Raw genomic sequence first — 21,212 nt, forward strand, 5'->3', positions numbered from 1 at the left:
ATATGTACACTGACAACTCCAGACTCAGACATCTCAAACCCTGGCGTTTAACATTTCCTCTTGTAGCATTGATTCACCTGTGATTAGAATGCGAGCTGACAAATTGTTTCTGCGACTTTCTCCGCAGCCCTTCATTTTATTGACGGACTGGCACCGTCACAATCAATGCTAGATTTGAGGAGCTATCATTTGGAATTCAGAGCTTGAAATATGATTGATGAATGTGTCGCTGGTTTGCGTCTCGTCGATATGCGGCTGAGGGGTCCTGGTCAAAGAAAGAATGTCCATGTGGAATAATAAAATCCCTCAAAACTTCTCTCCCTCTAACAGTTGAAATGGGATAAGAGCTGGCATGCACTATCTGCAGTGCCGCCAGCCTACGTGTGTTGTGGGCTGCACACACCACAGTAATCGCTGGGTGACATTGAGACAAATTACAGCGGAGAATAACACTACAACATTTGTCATTGTGCCGCTCTTAAGACGGTTGAGGAATTTGCCCGTAAACAGCGAACGCAGAATTACTGCAATGTGACATAAATGACATGAAATTCAACAGCAGCTGCAGGTAACTGAAACATTTTGGCTCGTGTTAAATATGTAAATACATGGAAATGTGTGCAGCAGCGGTTGTGAATTGCATTGTCTCTGCATGCAGACAGTTTCTCCTTTCTGCGCCTTCATCTTCCTGGAAGCTTTATCCACAGCCATTTTTCAAATGCAGGTAAAATGGTTGTTCGATACAATGAGCCTGTGAGAAGAGAAAGTGAATCGTGTTTGATTTATCTCCTCTTGTAATTGACATTAGAGGGTTGTTTGTCTTCTGAGATGCACAATATCAACTGTGCACCTCATCCAGATTGAAGTTATACAATTATACATGTTTTATTCAAGGTCTTGTACTTTTTAATTCTCGTCATTCAGATTTTTTTTCCCTCTCCTCTCTTTTCTTTCATTCCGTCTCCTCCTTTTTCCTTATTACCCTCCCTCCCCTCTGTTCTCACTCCTCTCCTTGGCTCTCTTCTCTTCTTTCTTTTCCTTCCACTTCTCTCCTTCCCTCTTTCATCTTTCTTTCCTCCTGTTCTTCTGTCTTTTCTCCCTCACATCTCTCCTCCTCTCCTTCATTTCCTTTCCTTCCTCACATATCCTCCCCTGTCCTCCCTTTTCTTTTCACTTTTTCCTCTTGTACTTCATCTGTGCTTCCCGTCTCTCCTCTTTTCTTTTCTTGGTTATCCCGTCCTCTCCTCTGCCTCGTTTTCTTTTCCTTCCTCTCATGTCATCTTTTACCCTCTCCTCTCTTCCATTCCTTCCACTTTCTCTCTTCTTTTCCTCCCATTCTTTAATTTCCTATTCTTTTTCCTTCTCTCTTTCCTCTCCTTCCCTCTCATCTATTCTTCTCCCTTTTCCTTCCACTTAACTCCTCCCCATGTCTTCTTCATCTGTACTTTTCTCCCTATGTCTCTCCTCTCTTCTCCTCTTCCTCTCCTGCAGGGCGGTGCTCATCTCTCTGACGTCAGTGGTGGTTCTGGTCATCAGTACGGACTGGATCAGCTGGGACAACCTGAACCGCGGCTTCCTGCCCAGCGATGAGGTCTCCAGAGCCTTCCTGGCCTCCTTTATCTTGGTCTTCGACCTTCTCATTGTCATGCAGGTATACCGCTCTCCTGTGGCCAATTAAAATAAAAAAAGCTGGGACATCTCTTGGCTTACTCCCCTACCCATCCTGCCAGCCCCCAACACCCGCCCCTCCTAAAATCCTATTCATCAATGGGGCACTGCGGCACAGAGCAATGAGACGGGTGTTTGATCACTTTCAGCTGGCACGGACACTAACCCACACACACACACTCACACCAACTCATCTATAGATACACAAACTGTTGTTTACTCCTCAACGCTCTGCACCCACCCCCCACCCTCTTTCCCAGGCTTTGGCGATGAACTCACCCACTCCCTCCCTTATTCCCTCGTGAGCCTAGTTTATTTTCTTTAATGATGACTCACAAGATTGGAGTTTTTCTCACTTTCTCTTTCTCCCCTCGTTTTTTTCCCCTCACCCTTTCGCAATGTCCTCCCTCCCACAGGAGAGCATACATCAATAAAGCCTGTGTCAGTGGCTCATGAATATGTAAATGTGTTTGTCTGGGGGGGAAAAAAAATGCAACTCATAAGTGTGTATGAGGAGACTGAGATTGAGGAAAAGATTTTTTTTCATGCCCACTAGTCAGGAGCCAGAGCTGCAGGCCAATCATGTATGTGGTTGGACTGCGACTAGTCTAATTCAACACGACTCGTCTCCTCCAAACACTTAATGATCATATTTCACTCCGCCTTGCTGATGGGTATTAGATGGCTTGTTGCGAGACGAACATTTGGTGTCCTCCAAATACACGTTTATACTCTGTTGATTATGCTAATTACTGAGAGCCTGCAACTGCAGGAGAGAACATCTTCTAGTGTTACAAACACGGCTCTCCACAGAAATCTGGAAAGAACGGCACTGTCTTAATTCCCATGGTGATACGTGTTACAGCAGCTGTACCAGTGAAAGTGATACCTCGACTTATTTATAAAACAATTTGTCATTTTAAGGAGGGAGTCTGGCTGCTCTGGGCAGTAATTACTGTGCACTGTGGTGTTTTTCTCATTCATTTACTCAATTATTGTAATTATGCAGATGTATAGAAACAGCTTAGTCTGGAGTATATTCATGCTTTTTCCCTCTTGTTTTGCTTAGTCCAGCTTTTTCCACCTCCCTGACCGTATCGTCCTCACGTTCCAGACCGAACATTAACACAAAGTGTCTGTTTAGACATCTCCGTTTGACTCCTCATGCCAAGCTGAACCTGCGACTCCCTCTCCCTTGAACTCAGCGCTATATCATACCCCTGCTTGCACACTCGCTCGAATTTGTTTACGACGGGCCCTTCTCATTTTCTGCACAGTGTACAGCAAGAACATTTACTACAGCTATTTATGAGTTTGAGTTAACTTACGCCGTTACAGAGGCCATCCGCTGGCGGCCATCACTGTGCTCCACCAGTCAATAAAAATTCATCCAGCTCTTCCCAACAGCTTTATTCTCCTCCATCTTTGGAGCGCAGGGTGCCATAGTTAATCTCTTACATCCATGAGAAAAGGTGGGTGTTGTTGTTCTCAAACTAATTAATTCCCTCAATTAATGACCTGTCTAGATTTGCCTCCAAGCAAGGTTTTACTTTTTTCAAATATATTTGCACATATAATTGTACTGTTTCACTTCATATCTACAGCTGACTGTGTGTATGCACATGAACATTTACATATATAGATTATTCCCTGACCCACTCTTCCTGTATATGTTACAGAGACTCATTGCTTTGTGGTAGGGAGTGAGGTGCCTGGTTTAAATGCCATGCCTGGTAATACTATAGCAACAGATACTGCAGCTATGGAAGAGCAGAGCAGGCTTTAATTAATATCCAGGGGGCCATCACCAAGCTGTTATGCTGTACATAGATATTGGCATGGGACAACTCTGGATCGCATGAGGATAGTGGATGCAGGCATGCGGTAATTACATGCAGCAACACACTGTGCAGGAGCTGAAGGTGAATGTACAGCAAATTTGTTCTGTTTTAGTGAAGGTTGATTTGTGAGATGATTAATTCAGATCAGTGGAAGGAAATATTACTTTTCCCCTCTCTTTGGGTCTGTGTGAGATTTTCATGTCACGCATGTTTACTATTTAATTTTCATGCTTTCATAATGCAAAGTATCTAGTTACAATTACATAAGTGAATATACATGAATGAATGAAAAATATATAGTAACCAAAACTTTTAAAAATTATTTATGCCTAAATAAAACAATTGCAGCATTTACTTATCATAAGATTTTTTTTAATGAAAGGAACCATGTCCAGTTTAGATTACAGCTCACAAAAAAAGTGCAAGTTAGTATGTTGGGTAAAAAATTAGGAACGAGATTAATCTTATTATAGACGCTGACTGATATACAGTATATCTGGGGACAGATGATATTGGTTGGTAAGAGCTTTTTGCTGATATGCACCAATATAAAACATTTTATTTTACAGAAGAGATGTGGACTCATGTTTACATTTTACAGAAAATATTCTCTCTCTATATATATGGTTGTGTTTGTGTTATATTTTTATTTATAGTTAATTATAAGTATGGTTAATCTGTAAAATATCAAACTTCAATTACATTTATTTGTCATAAGGGCTTGATAAAATCTTACAAATCATTGCCAATTTAATAAAATATAAATATAAAGGCTGATACGTTGCAGGATCGGCATCAGCCCTTAAAAATCCATATTGGTCGGACTCTAACAATGTTTTATATAAACTCAATGATTTACTGTCTGTTACGGTTTAAGGAGCAGGTGGGATAAAAATGCAGAAGCAAGGCAGGAGCAAAGTAAACTCACAAAAGGTTTCCTTTAGTAAAGGTAGAGTTCTTACAAAAAGACAAAATCCCCAAATCCATGAACAGGAAAACACTGGGGTAAAAAAACCCCACAAGGAACAGGAAAAAGTCACGAGTGACAGATAAGGGACAATGAATTACGACAGGGGGGCGACAAAGACAAAGGGAAGCACAGAGACTTATATACACAGGGGAGGCAGGGTTGATTGAACACAGGTGAAACACATGAGGAAGAGGAGCAGACAATCACAGGGGCGGGAAACAGGACAAAGACAGGAAGTCAAGGTAGAGACACACGAGGAACTTCAAAATAAAACAGGAAACACAGACCTCGGAATGAAACAACTGAACACAAACCCAAACACAAGGAAGCACAGGGAAAAGTCCACTTACCAAAAAGTCCACAAACCAAAGAGTCCTCAAACAGATCCAAAACAAAAATATCCAAAATACTCTTCATCTAAGAGGCAAAGTCCAGAGAGTCATGACACTGTCCCTCTCATTCTTCACCAATTAACTGAAACCAGCATTGTTCTCTCAGCTCATGGAAATGTAATGTTTTAGAGATACACAGATACAAAGATATTTTTAGAAACATTTCCCTCTAAAGTTTATTTTACCTGTAAAATTAAATTCACATTATTTCTGAATAATGCCCAATGTGCATACAAGCAAATGCATGAAGACATTACCTCACTAATAATAAATAATAATAAAAAATGTGTGTGAAGACGCTAGCTACCAAATATATCCACATCCCCAGCAAAGAGAGCTAAGTGACACCACAGGGCAGTGGCAGCTTCTAAATGTCAGTTTGGGGTGCCTGTTGATGTGTTTTGACGTGTTGAATTCCCAGTGCACATTAGTGCACTCTACCAGCCTGTAAACACAGTGTTGTCTACAACAGCTGGCACCGTGTTTGACCTCGAGTCAGCGTATGAAAAGACTCCACAGAGACTTAATATCAGCTAATATGAGAGAATTCAGTGAAGTGTCCGACATCCAATAAAGTATGATACATGGCTGACATCGGTCATGTTGGTGTGTTATGTAAATGTGCTCAGTTGTCTTCAGCGTGTGTGCGTGTGTGTGTGTGTGTGTGTGTTTTTTCAGGACTGGGAGTTCCCTCACTTCATGGGCGACCTGGAAATGAATCTACCAGGGATGTCAACAACGCATGTGAAGGTCAAGCTCCCCGTCTGCAAGCGTATCTTTAAAGAGGAGTATCACATTCACATCACAGGTACGGCTGCCGCATACAAAGAGCAGCATCATCTCATTGTTTCAAGACGAGTTCATCTACTTTTCCTGAAGAGTTCCTAACGCCCATATTCATAAACTGATTAAGTAGCAGAAATAAAACAAAATGTCCACGAGGGAGACGTAACTTTGGCCTATTTCTGAGGAGAACTGTGAACACTGCTGTGGCTGCTCCACTTTCCCACTTTCCTCAGTTGGGAAACAGTTTGATGGTGAAACCACAGCATTTATAAAACATGAGCAGCTGATGTGGCACACAGGTGCCTCCACCGCTGTAACTTTTTTTCTTGTTCATCACATTCCTCCCTGTCGTGCGAGACGCATCTCTCATCCTATTTCACATCTGTGTCTCTCATTAAAAACCATCCTCCTGGTTTCTCTGTCTTGTTCTGCCGTGTGCACACGGTGACTCGCGACCATCAAGTGAAGGCAAAACCAATGTTCCTGTTCCAAATGTTAAGCTTTTCAAACACGCAGTGATTCGCAAAAGGTTGTTAACCCTAATGCATTGCATATCCATTAAGCATTATGGAAATGGTTCCTGTGCAACGTGATTGGTTTAACTAAAAGCTTATTAACAACATATCTTGGGGGAGAGGGAGGGAGCGATGTGGCGTATACCCAGGGAGACATCTGCCTGCTATCAGTCTAACTGGGGAGATAGCTGTCTGGTGGTAATGTAGTGATCTCGTTAGAAGAGTGCAGAGGAAGTAGCACCTGCAAATGGATCTATCTGTCTCGGTGCATGAGCTACATGCAAAGAGAGAGGGACTCCTGATAAATGAATGTGACAGTGTGTGTGACTCAGACCTCTGAATGTTGTTTAGAGTGGGCTACTATCGTACATCTGACTAAAGGGAAACTGCACACTTAAATGTGCTTGAGCTGTAAATTAGGTAATTCAGCTTTAGCAAGCTAATCAGTATGTTGCGTGTGTGTTAAATATGTCGGGGGGGGGAAGATGGGAGGGGCAGTTAGGCGTGTGTTAACCCAGCCTGCTAGCACTGCGTTCTAAAGCCATATTTTGAATTTCAAGGGAGAGAAACTTCAGTGTATGGTTAATCATCGCTTGTCTGTATGTTTCTAATGTAAATACATCACGTCTCGTTACAGGTAAGTGGTTCAACTACGGAATCATCTTCCTCGTGCTGATTTTGGATCTTAACATGTGGAAAAACCAGATCTTCTACAAACCCTACGAATACGGTCAGTATGTCGGGCCTGGTGAGAAGATCTACACAGTGGAGGAACCAGAAACACTTAGGCTCTTCAACCACAGCACGCTCACCTACGAGTGGCGCTCCACCAACATCAACCCCGCCACTAACCTGAGCTACGTGGAGCGGGACATGTTTCTCCACAGCCGCTACGTCGGAGCCAGCCTGGACATCAAGTGCCTGGCCTTCATCCCTAGCTTGGCGGCTTTCGTCCTTTTTGGTTTCTTTATCTGGCTCTTCGGGCGATTTCAGGACAGTGAGACCTTCACGGAAAACCAAGACAAATCGTATGAGAGGATAAAGAGGAAGTCGCCGTCTGAGTACAGCAAGGACATGGGTGTGACACCGGAGGAAACACATATGACGATGAGCGACAGTTTGAGACGATCGGGAACGCCCATGCTTCTGTCAGTGGACGAGCCACATTTCGGAGTGACGCCCTCCACAAACTCGACTATTTCCATGGAAACCCAAGAGACGCATCCAAGCATTGTGATTGACAGTGCAGACCAAGAGGAACCAGCAGTCTCTTTTGATGTCCACAAGCTTTCTCCATGACCTTATGAACTCATGAGACTTTTAACTATATAACTGCTGAGCAAGGGATCAATATGTGGCTCGTCTAGATTGAGTTGAGTTGTTGCTTTTCTTCTGATTAGACAGAAAGAAGTTAACACAACTTGTTATGAGAGTCAAGTGGAGGACAAAGTGAGATTCACCAGGCTCATGTGACAGCTGCTGCAGTTGTATTGATATATTTTTCTAAACCAACTTTTTAAACGTAAAGCCAGAGATACAGCACCAATTTCCATATCAGGATGGAAATGAAAACAGAATGCAAATACCTAACTGACATGGTGCTCACTCCAGTTTTGCATTTTCATAATTCAACTTTGTCATGGTAACTATTTCCGTGCCTATATCAGAGGAGTATTTCTACAGTCGTATCACACCTGTATTACAGATACAGTTAGTGCCTATATATGATATGATTCAGACAGAAACATATTATAACTGTCTATACTACTATAGACAACAAAATGGAAGATGTCCCTGTTATGGTCTGCTATGTTTATGTTAATGTTCTATATATGCTTTCAAACTCCATGGACAATTGTTACCTCATTTGATTGTCAGACTTCATCATTTTAATTTATTCTCATGTGGCATCTCTCTTACTCGAGTTTAAACGCATCAGTCTTGTAGAAATGATATGATTGATATGAACATCAATATATTTTGATGATCTATTTATACACCCTCGCTTGATATTAGTTGCAGTGATAATAAATGCAATCAGCAGAGATCAAGTACCAAATAAATGAGCCCACCTCATGATTGCTTATGTGGCTGCTGCACCAAGACTGAATACCAACAGAGCGAGAAAGGTGGTTTTGCCCTTGGCATAAACATGCATTTAAAGTGCAGGTGAAGGCTTTTGCTCCAAAGCTCAGGGCTTCTTTATGTCTAGATAAACCTTGAAAGTTTTAGAAGCAGTATTGCGGCCATGGTAAATGCATGGAAAATATTTATTTGAAACATCCTACAGTAAAAACATATATCCTTGGTTTCAAACACAACTTAAACCTGCAGCTTTTATCTTTACACTGGCTTTGAAAGTGTTGCTCCCTTTTGACATTATTTTCTTTTGGTGTGCCATTTCTTTAAAATACAAATATTTTTGGTTCAAAAAAGTGTCAAGATTGATTTTTTTTCCATAAAGTGCAACTAAATTATTACTAAATTACTAACTTTTCCATGTAAGTGTGTCATGTATAAATAAGTACTTTACATATATAAGTAACCAAAGATGCCAAATAATAGTTTTTAACAAATTGTGCTGTTTACAAAACTTTGCAAATTTTGTATTATATATGTTAACCATAGACTGTATATAAAGATGGAAGAAATGACAGATCCCCAATAGTGAATCCAAAGCCCCTCGATCACCACCTAGTGGCTGGCTGCAGTATCAGCCATAAACCCTGCCTCCTCCATGTTGATGGATAGGTCATCAAATGGGTTTTTCCTTTCATTTGAGGTAGTTCTTAGTGAGTGTTCATTTTTTGCATTGGTTTGGCTTTAGTTACTTATTTGATGCTTTAAAAATCGGGGTGAAACATGACTGACAACTGAGCCTGACTCGTAATTGGTCAAGCACGTGGATCGTTACTGTACAGATACTGGCTCCAAAATGTCTGTATTCGTATCCGGGATATTTTGGCCTCATTTCTGCATAGTGGGAGGAAGTGGAGACACGTCATCCATCTTTGTATATAAGTCAAATATAAATATAAAGAAAATTTATGAGAAATACATCAATTGAGCCAAACAATCGGAAAATAATTGAAATTGCAAAATACTTTTACTAGATATCACATTACTGGTACACTAATCTGATCGGTGTATATACGCCTGGTAGTCAGAGTGGAATGATATATGCTCTTGCAACACTCTGCATGATTATACATTGTAATGTGCTGTAGTCTTTCCCTAAAAAGAGTAACCTACTAAAAATAACTGCTCCCAAAAACCCAGATCCTGAGGAAAATGTTGTTCAGCATTATTCACTGTCAAATTATCCTGCTTTGTTGCTGAAGTCTCCCCGCAGAAGATATAACATTCCCCCAACAGTACAGGGAAGTGAAGCCTGGAGTCTGCCACCAGAATGCTTCAAAGGTTTACAGTGCTAAGTTATAATCAGTTAATAAATGGATGGGCATTTATATTCTCAAGTAATGATTCACAATTAAAATAATAATAATGATTTTATAATTTATAATTTTATTGCAATATTAATTACAAAGAAGACTTTTAAGACACTTCCATGGGTTATGTTTTTGACTATCATTGTCTATCATGAAATTAATTTTGCTGCTGTAACTTTAACAGTTTTCAATTAATGATCAATCAATTTCTAAAGACAACATCATAATTTTAAATGTGTGCCCCCTAATCTAGCTCTGATTGGCCTACTGCTATTTATTGGAGCCCATCAGAGCTCCTGTTGCTGCTCTTGGGATTTGGTTGGATTTCATTTTTAGATGAGAAACAGCTTAAATATTTTTAATTAATGAGACACGTCTTTAAATTGAAGTGGTTGACATTATTTATAAATACTTCCAAGCTGGAATACGTATAATGATGAGCTGTAATAACTGATGTTTTCTGGTTAAGAGATAAATATGTCTTCAAATTGTACACTTAATTATTTAATGAATTACACTGAAGCACTGTTAAACTCTATATAATTATTTCAGGGGCACTCTTCACACTCTATACATAATGGGCCCGTGTGTGCATCGTGGGGGCATAGGTGTCTATTAGTGTATGCAAAAAATACTTAATAGTGTAAATTGTGTGTGTTTGTGTGTGTGTGCATGTGTGTGTGTTTGTGCACTGCAGGCTTGTGAAGTGTTTACTACATTGTTTTTGACAAAGGCCATTCTGTGAAGAGGTCATTTTATTTAGCATAATTGTTTTCTAGCTCTTGGTTCTGTAATTATCCTTTCATACATTACAACTCTATGAGGACATTAGATATTAGTGTTAAACCAAAGGGCAGAACCTCTTAGGACTTGAAGAGAGTCTAATATAAATGTCATGTAATGTGTCTCGGTTAACAGTGAGTCTTTGTTGCTCCTTCTTTTTATTGTGTTGACACTTTCTTTAGTTCCTGTGTGTTTGTGTTTTTCAAGCAGAAATCTCCTTTCAGTGTTTGCTCAGTGTACTGAATGTCTGTTGAACCTTGTGTTACCAATAAATTTAATACATTTGTTAAATACTATACATAATTGTTGATCTCGTCATGTAATTCCCAGTGAGAAAAGTTCCCTCTTTTTATTACATTTTTCTACATGCTTGTGAAATTGTTGCCAGGCAACCGCTAAGGTCAAGTTTCTTGCAGCTGCTGACTCAATTAATATGGGCGATATGAGAAATAATGATACGATTTCACAAGGACACTTGAATATGTAGCTTGCATACACATGACACTTGGCTCAGATTAGTATGAGTCCTGCTCATAGCCTATCTACTGTGTGATTTATGCCAGTGAGAAACTATTTGAATTTGTTATTTGTCTTGTTCCCCTGCGGGATTTGTTTACAGAACAGGTATACATGTAAATGAGCTAGAGATTGGATTGAAAAAGTCTGAGGAAGACCTATCACGCACAGAATTGCTGTAAGGTAATGGTTCCCAGGCTTGTGATAGGAACCCTCCGAGGGGACGTCAGATAAATCTGAGGGATTACAAGATCATTGCAAGATAAGAAAGAAGAAAAAACAGGTTCTGCTGCTGAAAATGATAGTTATGGTCTACGGTGCATATTTTAGTTTGGTCCAGAGTGAAATATATATATGTAAAGATAGATGAAGCATCTCTTCTTCTACTCATTATCCAAAAATGAAGCCAAAATATCCCTGATACCAATGCCACCATCTTGAACATTTAAGTAAGTATTTGACTATTGCTCAAGGGATGGAGCGCAGTAGCAAGGTACAGCAGATACATGTGCTCGACCAATTGTGAGTCAGTCTCTGCCGTCAATCATGATGTTTATTTTTGTCTTTAATTTGATTTTTACTTGGTCCATGTCCAATCCCGTAACATAGAGGAGGCAGGTGTTTAACCTATACTGCAGCCAGCCACCAGGTGGCGATCAAAACACTTTGACTTCACTTTTGGGAAGCAGTCATGTCCTCCATCTTTATATACAGTGTATGATACCTGCTAAACATTTAAGCACATTAGCATTGTCGTTGTGAGCATGTTAGCATGCTGCTGTTAGCCCAGCAGTGATTTGTGAGGAAATGATCTGAGAATAGAAGAGAAAGTAACTTTGACATCACATCTCACAGACATAGGCTAGTCAACTATTTAAGCTGAAACCCAAAAGAGTGTGAACCAGAGGTTTGAGGGAATACACTGCACAGACGAGACAGCCATGGCAGATATTTGAAGGAGCGTCTGTTAAATGGACTAACTTGTGACCATGATACCACCGGTCTAATCTCTGCAGCAGTCCATCATCAGTGGACATGTATCCTGTGAAGGTTTAGCACTCGCTGTGAATTATCCTAAATAAGAGCTTCATTCAATTTATGAAGGTAAATATAAAAAAATTAAAACCACAAAGCTGTATAAACACCTGAGGTCTTACTGTTTCCTTTTGTTTGTCTGGGAAAATCTATCTTATTGCCAGAGAGTATTAGCTGTTTGACCGAGGCCTCTTCCAAGTCTGCCACTGAGCTGAGAAATGAGATATTGATTTTTGGAGGACCATGCAGTAATTGACAGAACACATCAAAACTGGAGTTTTATAAATGTTTGTGAGTGTATTGGAGCCTGATGGCCATGTTGTGTTGCGGGTGCATCGACTACTTCCCCTGTGCAGTGGATGCATTTGTGTTGGTAGTATTCATGGTCGATTTCAATCTGCCTTTAATCACATTTATTTTTAGGACTTTATTTTTGCCACATTATTTACTATTGGGTCAATGCTTTCATCTTTTATCACAGAATCAAGACAGACATTTTTTTGACAAAAGAAATTTCACTGCTAGTGCTGTACCTTCTAAATATAACCAGACAAAAACCCCAGAGGAGGAAAGAGCAGCTACAGACTGGAATCTCCTCTACTGTCTTTGAGCTATCCTCCAATTAGATCAGCGCGTCACGTCCTGGCTTGGCCCATCACTCTGTGCTGACAGCTCTGTGGCTCTGGGAGAGCCTGTGAAATTTATCAGTGAAGTCAGTCCCAGCCAGGTAGTCAGTCCCCCCCCCACCCCCACCCTCCGTCCGTCCCTTCACCAAGCCCGAGATGGTTTCTGTCCCCAGTGGCCAAATTCATCAGCAATTCCCTCTGCAGATTTCTGATACGTCACAGAGGAACTCGTGGGTCAGATAAATCTCTCAACACATCCAACAACTCTCTTGGAGGAGCAACTTTCCAGACATGGGTTCGTGATAATGATGTCTGCCTCTATTCCTCAGTGGGTTAAAGGGATAATTATTAAGTGACGAATCTATCGGTCGAAATTTAGATCAGCTGCTGACCTGCTGGAATGATGCAAGGACTCGAGCAGCATGTGATACATGTTAGGAGTTAATCCACTATTGAAAAAATGAGCTACATTTAGTGATTAATAATAATTGCCTGTGTGTGTGTGTGTGTGTGTGTGTGTGTGTGTGTGTGTGTGTGTGTGTGTGTGTGTGTGTCAGGACCTTGTCAGGACTAGAAATCCTCATCGGGACCAAAGTTCAGTCCTAATGAGGCAGCACATCATTTCAGAGGTCCTGGTTGAGGTTATGGTTACGATGTGAATTGTGATTAGGTTAGGGTTAGGCATGAATTGGTCATGGTTAAGTGTAGGGATGAAATTTTGGTTGGGCTTTCCACAATGAATGGAAGTCAATGCAAAGTCTGTGCAAAATGTAATTTCTGTTGGTAGCGTATTCCACTCGAGGAGACGTGAGATACAAGAATACCAAAGCGTATGGGAGTGTCAAGGTGTGAATATTGAACAACAGAACTCATGAAAAACCCATTTTCTCTAAGAGTGAAATGCAGTTTTTGTCTTTGGAAACTTCGTTGGAAGAACTTTTTAGTACTGACAGATTATTTGGACAAATTATTGAAACAGGAACAAATTGACAACAAAGTATAAAGGTGCTGTGAGATAAAGATTGTTGCAACATTTAAATACAAATCCTAACCTAAGGCACTGGACATGTGAGACTTTCTCTTGAGCTTTTAGCTGTACTGCCTTCCTCCGCAGATGGAGTTTGAAATCCTGATAATGACAGAACACCCTGTAGCCAAAGTGGTAGAGTATATCATGCAGATGAAGGCGGTAGAAAGAAAAAGTAAGTTAACCTTAAAGGTACAGTGTGTAGAATTTTGTGATATCTTGTGGTGAAATTTCATGTTGCAGCTGAACGCCCCTCACCTCACTCTCTCCTTCCAAACATGAAATAGAACCTGTGGGACCTTCAGTTCTCATAAAAACTCAAATGGTGTTTAGTTTGTCCAGTCTGGACTAATGTAAAAAAACATGACAGCCTCCAGAGGACCCCATCGATGTAAATATAAAGTATTTAAATATGAAGGTTCTTTTCCAGGGTAAAGAAAACTACAATTCATACAATTTAGATGAAACAAATTAAATTATTCTACATCAACCAATAGTTCCCTTTCACCTAAATCTTACACACTGGACCTTTAAATGAAGATATTTATGAAACTTCATATTATTATTTATTTAGAGCTAAGTCTAAGTAATGAAATTATCATTGATCATGAAATAATCTTTCACAATTTAACTGACAATACAAGAAAAAAAGCACATTTAAGATCTGGATAATTTGCTTGATTTGAAAAAGCACATCCTGTTCATTATAGTAGAAGTTAATATATATATATATATATATATATATATATATTTTTTTTTCCCTCATATAGTTTAGTTATATCAAGTTTCAGCGACAGGTGCAGATCTGGTTGAAGTCGCTTCCTGATAAATGGTGACTATCCTGAATATTTAAGTTTCAGCTGCAGCCACAGTTAAATCTGGGACACAAAGTTATCGACTGTAGAGCACACTGTTCACACACACACACACACACACACGTCCTAAAAGAGTCAGGCAGACGAGATTTACATATTCAACTAAACAACTTCTCTGCCCCTGCTCTCTCTCTCTCTGCAGCTACATGCATTTCGGTCATTTTGCTAACAAGGGTGACGGCACCCCCCTCTCATGCCCGCTAAGATCGCCCACTGCTTCCTGCGAAGATGGTAAATGCCAAGTCAAAACAGGAGTACTCTGAGTAATTGCATGCTCCTGTTCTCTCTTTGACAGAAATAATTTCTCTCCATAGAAACTCCTCCAACATCGGGTGAATGTTGCAGACCAATTAGAACCATTTGAAGGACAGAGAAAAAAAATCATACCACAGAAAATATTTCTCGTTCATTTTTTCAATTCAAGCTCCCCCGCTCAAGTAAAAGTGACTTTTCATCTGTTGCCTGGCTTCTTCGGCCACAATCACAATGTTATGTGCGGTCATTAACAATGGATATAGGACAGGCAGTGAAGTGGGCTCCCCGTGGGTCTGAGCATCTGTTGCAGAGGGTTCAGCACTGCCATGGAAAATTGGACATTTAGAAGCCAGCTGGAGGACCACGCTGCCCTGCTGTGCTACCACTACTTAGGTGCCCACTGGCTTCATGCCACCACCAGCTACTGTAGGAGCCACTGGACCAAAGCAGTCAGGCCAGATGGTGCCCTTGCCAACCTACTAGTGGCCGCTGTGAACTGCCACTGCCCGCTGCCCCTTGTCCCCTGTCCTATCTTTCAACTCAGAGACGAGTTCGGAGTACATGAGGTAAAAAGTTTTTTGGGAAGGGAGAGAGGTGTAGACGAAGCTCAAGTGAGCTGAGAGTACATCGGAATATAAACGGGCCACATTACACTGTGTGTTTATTAGTCTAAGCAGCTGCGAGGCAGAGTCAGGGAATCAGCCGGTAGGAGAGATTCTGCTCCACAGGGAAATAAAGCCATCTCTGGGCTCAACTCATTTGTCTGGCTGTGAACTGATAGATAATTATATTAGGAGCTGTAAGTGCTCTTCTGTGATACAAGCGTTACTACCATCTTCAAAGGCTCAGAATAAAAAAAGGTAGGCAGGAGGAGACTCTGTGAGCTACAACTGAGAGAGTGCGTACAAATATAGAGATTTTGTAGTGGATTCAATACAAGGAGCCTCTTTTAAAGTCCACATCGTGGAGCTACGCTCATACTGGATCAGTGATTATACTCACTTTACAGTATTAACCATAGAATATCTGGTTAAATATTAAGACTACTTAATATTATTAGTTCGTGTTTTATTCCAAGTTTCAAGTCTCAAGTTTATTTATGTCATTCCAACCATATTTGTAAAGCACAGTGGAATGAAATTGTGTTTCTCAGGACCTGTATGTTTATTTAGTATGTTCCCCTGTGTTAATTCTAATTAAATTGGTTTTATTATTTTAGCTTTTGAAATCTGTTTTATGATATCACACTGTTAGCTTTATTTTTTGTTTTGTCTTATTCTTGACTCATCAGTCAATTGTGAAGCACTTTGAACTGCTTTCTGTGTGAAAGGCTCCATACAAATAAAGTTTGATTGATTGATTGATTAATTTAGATCGGCCAAGATAGTGAGGTCTGTAAATTCTTGTAAATATTGATAATCCTTTATGAAACACAGTTTTAAACATATTTCACTTGTGTGATGATGGAAAGTGACAGAAGAAATATTCACATCCTATAAAAACAGCAATGCCACAAACTTCTGATATGACTAATTAACATTTCTTTTTATAAAAGTGTTGCCAAATGACATTTATAGAACAACCTTCTGTAGAGTGATTAAAGATAATCAGCATAAATAAATAACAGAAACGGGCTGATGTTGGTCGAGAGGCGGGCAGGTCGCCATCATGTCATTACCATTTATGCTAAGACTTGTCTTTAGACTATAGGCAAAGGCAAACTAACCGAACCGGGAATTGAACCAAGAAGCTTGCTGCTGTGAGGTGACAAGCTACCGACCGCACCACCTGACAATGAATGGGACCAAATATTCATATGTAGCTAAGTAAATGAGTTCTTATTCTCAAATGATTACATAAACCAAAGTCACGAGATAAATGTAAACAGAAATACTTTATTCCACTATTACACAATAACAAGCTTGGAAAGAAAAAAAATTACAAAAAAGAGAAATGGAACCAAAATCTACAAAGCACCACATAATATAGACGACTCATAAATGTTTCAACGAAACCTTATGCTAACGGCCTGTACTCTACCTAAGGTATCATCATCATCATTAAGAATTTAGAAATCAGCAAAAATGTCTGGACATCAAGCACAGTCATGCCAGTAATAGTAATATCTTACAGATTCATGTGGCGATGATTCAGAGTGGGAGGGGAATGTGATCCTTAAAGGTTCACTCTACGTGTTGAGACGGAACAGAGAGAGAGTGGGTTTGAGGGAACTGTAGTCCATCGTCTGTTTGGTATGATATAGATTTGCATTTGGTATAAAGAAGAGTTTAGGAGGCAGACGCGGGTCACAAGAGTATTTGCCAAAACACTTTTAATGCTTTTCAATGAGGTACCAGGTGGGTGGAGATCACCATGTAGAATATAGTCAAATGAAACCAGCGGAAAAGTACCTGAAGGGTAAATTTGTACATTTGTCTGTATCCTACAATGTGAAGTTATATGGTCAGTTACTCCCATCCATCTGGTTTAGCACTAACTCCAATCCTAATATGCAAACACTGTTTGACCCACGCCTGTGAGGAGGAGAGTGAAGAGACATTGGGGCGGTGATACTATTTTTAGTTTTTTTTACATGGAAAACACTGTACAGGTGCCTTCAGATCTGCCAGGACTAAAGGCACATGGGGTCCACTGAGCAACAGATGTGTCCATTCTGTAGAGGAGAGAGAAGACACACATGAGTGGATTATCGTCACACTTTAACCTCAGGCAAATATGCATTTGAAGTTCCACTGATAATACTTCCAGGTGGAGACGGTGCTGCAGCATACTGACTCAGTTTGGCATTTAGGATTCCTCCGGGCGTAATGTCTGTACCGAGCGATCCAACGTGGTGATACATTCTACTGAGACTACAGATGCCAATGGTCAGAGTCCTTCTGCTTTAAATTTAGGAGGCTGATAAACTCCCTGGTTGTCTGAAGGTTTGCAGGGACAGGGCACGATGTGTTATATCACCAAAGGGACAAGGTTCAAAATCACTAAAGGCATGCTCTTATCTGAAGGTGTATATCTTTTGTTTAATCTTTTTTTCTTGTTGCTACGGTAATATCATAATTGTTTCATTACCACAATCATCAACTAAAGGTATAGTACTTGACACTAGTTCAAATGTGCCAAATAAACTTTCTGCAATTGGTATGAAGTCCAAACTATCCATCCAAAGTGTTTCCATGCTGTAAACAAACCAAAGCATGGTTCAGTTTGTTCCAGACCAAGATCCCCCATTGGTTGGACTACACTTTGGTCTGTTGGTCTGAGGCACCCTTCACACCTGTTTCTCTGGTTCAGGCTAAACTGACAAGTCTGAATGTCCAGAACAAACAAGGTAGGTGTGAAAGTGTCCTTTGTCTGAGTTAATTCATTTGAATTCAATCTAAATCTTTGACTGCTGCTGTCCTCTGTCCAATATGTGGAGATCATTGCCAGGCAAGACTCTGGATACGGAGTCAGTCGGGGCTGCCGCTGGATTAGTGCTGAAGCTGGGAAAACAATTTGTTCTCACAACAGGTAATGGAGTGGTTGTTCGCATAGTTCACTCTCTGTGATTATTCTACAAAACTCCACAACTCTTAAAAACAAAAAGTTCTGGAGGGCAGCAAACTCCACCTGATTTACTAGAACCAATTATATGAGTGTGGCCCAGTTATCTAGATAAGACAGTCTGAGGCTCCATACATTGTAAGGACTGCATGTATAAACATGTCTGCTTGTTCTACATTCCCTGAAATATGCATATTGCTTTTTGTCTGAGAAAGAGCTAGAAAGATCAATAAAACATGATAAAATATAAAATATCCGTACAATATGGAATTACAGCCATCACATGGCCAGCATTAGTTTAATACATGAAAACAGCCAACTTTTCATTGCTGTGAGGTTGCCAGGCAACAGGCAATGACTTCAGGTAGTTATAACTCCCATTATTTTTACACTTTTAGTACTTTTTATGACACAGGTATTTGTACGGACATAATGAGGGACATAATGTATAATATAATGAGCTTACGAGTTTCAGGTCTTTATATAAAGTTATGTTAACTGGCTGCTGGCTGTGGTAGACAGATAATAGCTGTGTCTCAATTCAGAGGCTCCTTCAAATATGGCCAACCAAAGCGTCCTTTCTACCCTGATCAGCGAAAGCTCCAATGAGTGGATCTTCTCAGGGCCAACCTATCCCAGGATTCATTGTGTTTCAGTGAGAATCTGTTTTACAAAGGGATAATGGCAGCAGCAAGCGATAAGACTGAAATGTCAGATAATAACACTTTTAAATCTTAATATCACATTTAAATTCAACCAAAATTTTTTAAAGTGTAGCCAAATGTAGCGCTGTTGCCAGGAAGCAGCAGTAAAGGCTGGAGATGCAAATCCTGGACATTCTCTGGAGACCAGACCGTCTCATTTTGGTTTGGCCTAAGTCGTCTATACGGCCAAAGAAGGCTGTTTCCTCCTAAACTGCATAGACCACTTCCTCCGAAGAGGCGTTCCCCAAATTGGGCCACAGGTACAGTAGTGGGAAGGAGCATAAAACCAATAAGTGAATTTTCCAAAATGTCAAACTACTGAGAAATATAAATGGCACATGGGACACATCACATGACTTTTTCATTTGAAAGCCAATAATTCTCCAATGGATCATCATATCTTTTATTTATTATATTCTCTGACAGAAAACAGCATCTGTCACATCTATAACTTTGTTAATACATAAACTGTATCCTATATGTGCATATGTTTTATTTATCACCATGTGTAACAGAGGTAAAGTCTGCACCACAGTGTCTGAAAACACTAACATTTTTGTAATTTGCCGTCTCAGGGCTGCCTGCAGGGCTGGCACCTTACCTTGCACTGGCACAGAGTGCACTCGGTGCCATGTTTGATCCAGGAGGAGCCACTGAAGCGGGAGATGTTGTGCTCGTCCGTGCACGTCTTGGTGATGTCGTTGCGGATGGTGTCGGCCAGGCAGGGGTCGGTGACACAGCGGGGACAGCACTCGCCCTCGGGCACCACAGTAAACTCACAGTCAACTGGTGGACACGGCAGAGGCCAGCAGTCCACCTGCCCTTGCTGCGAAGGTGGAGGGGGAACATTGGAGACAGACAGACAGAGAGGAGGGAAAGTTAAAAATAATCACTGCTCACCCACTTTTGCATTGTCTAATGCAAAAACAGTGACTCTTTAAAATAACCATTTTTCCCCTGATGCTTTCTATTTGCATGCTAGAGGGAGCAGGAAAAAAAAGAAAGTTGTTAAGGTACCTAGAAAATATAGATGAGCGGAGCAATCTTCCGACACAGTCAGCATTTATTTTTCAGACCGTGGAGGTAAATGCTCCAGCGTTTTAATTGACTTGTTCTAGTCCCCGTCTCTTGTTGTCCCTCTATTAATCTTTCAGCTAACTTTTAGCACAGAAAGCCTTATTGGATTTTCTCCTGCTGCCATTTTTTCTTGGCCTGAGAAAACGTGTCGTAAATATATTTTGACCAACTCTACAAATCCTATCCGCTGTAATGCTATATCATTCTGGCCTGACCCACTTCTGCTTACGCTGTCATCCGTGAGCGTTTTCTGCTTCACGCCTTAATGCAGCATGAAATATGAGCCCGGAATTTATATGTTCAAACACACAAGGAGATACAAAAGACGCACACATACACTCATACACACAAACACACACACACACACACACACACACACACACACACACACACACACACACACACACACACATATAAAGGTACAAGAGGCTTGATGCTGCGGATATTTAATATCACTGAAAATCGTGCGGCTCAGCATTTCAGAAATGTTGCTGTAAATTAGCCTGGCTATAAAGCAGTGGCTCACGTAGCGCTAATGCCCACTCTCTGCCTCCATGTAGTGTATAAACATCTGAAGTGGGGTAAAAATCTTTGACTGTAGCCAGAGGGAGACACCAAGCGCAGACTCGGTATCTTTCCCACACTGCGATAAGGGAGAAGTCATATTTGTCCCTTTATGCAGATGTGGCCTGTGAACACAAAGGAGAAAGAGATTTGCCGCACAATCAGCTTCTTTTTTTGCCGTTCGAACAGAACAACTGTGGCGTGTTCCTTTGATCCAAGTGAAACTGAAGCCGGTGATTTCATTTGCTTTCTGATATTTCAGGAGGTTATCGTTTTCATCTGGATTCAATCAGTGTCCACGGTATCCCACTGCAATTTAACATGAGTGCCTTCACATGGACAGATGTAAGGATGTGTGCGATGGCACAAAATGCCTCCAGGATATTAAAATCTAGTGACATTTATCTTTGGCTGGGAATTAGTGCGCTCCATTCTTTCCTGTGCCTTGACCTACAGACGCTCGGGAACTCAATGCTCTGATCTTCTGGTGATTTAACAAGATAGCAAATCGCAAAGTGGCCCAGGTGTGCACCGTCTGCAAAGGCCACGCTCTTGATTTCAAATG

General features: G+C 40.7%; 2 protein-coding genes across 7 annotated transcripts in view; one reads left to right on the forward strand and one right to left on the reverse strand.

Annotated features, from left to right (window-relative positions):
- The window catches only part of tmem117 (transmembrane protein 117), a 46,905-nt gene extending 36,198 nt beyond the window's left edge, over positions 1 to 10,707 (forward strand). For all 5 annotated transcript variants that reach the window (XM_020078526.2, XM_069528469.1, XM_069528468.1 and 2 more), the window contains 3 exons: positions 1,492 to 1,651; positions 5,550 to 5,679; positions 6,810 to 10,707. In XM_020078526.2, coding sequence (XP_019934085.1) covers positions 1,492 to 1,651; positions 5,550 to 5,679; positions 6,810 to 7,471 — 952 coding nt within the window. In that variant the 3' untranslated portion in view covers positions 7,472 to 10,707. The remainder of the gene's footprint in view (positions 1 to 1,491; positions 1,652 to 5,549; positions 5,680 to 6,809) is intronic.
- A 5,906-nt stretch (positions 10,708 to 16,613) lies between these two features.
- nell2a (neural EGFL like 2a) overlaps positions 16,614 to 21,212 on the reverse strand; it is an 82,716-nt gene continuing 78,117 nt past the window's right edge. For both annotated transcript variants that reach the window (XM_069528731.1, XM_069528730.1), the window contains 2 exons: positions 19,608 to 19,832; positions 16,614 to 17,412 (listed from right to left, as the gene is read on the reverse strand). In XM_069528731.1, the coding sequence (XP_069384832.1) occupies positions 17,371 to 17,412; positions 19,608 to 19,832 (267 nt within the window). In that variant the 3' untranslated portion in view covers positions 16,614 to 17,370. The remainder of the gene's footprint in view (positions 17,413 to 19,607; positions 19,833 to 21,212) is intronic.

Source organism: Paralichthys olivaceus, chromosome 7 (assembly GCF_024713975.1).
Source record: "Paralichthys olivaceus isolate ysfri-2021 chromosome 7, ASM2471397v2, whole genome shotgun sequence".
Lineage (NCBI taxonomy): Eukaryota > Metazoa > Chordata > Actinopteri > Pleuronectiformes > Paralichthyidae > Paralichthys > Paralichthys olivaceus.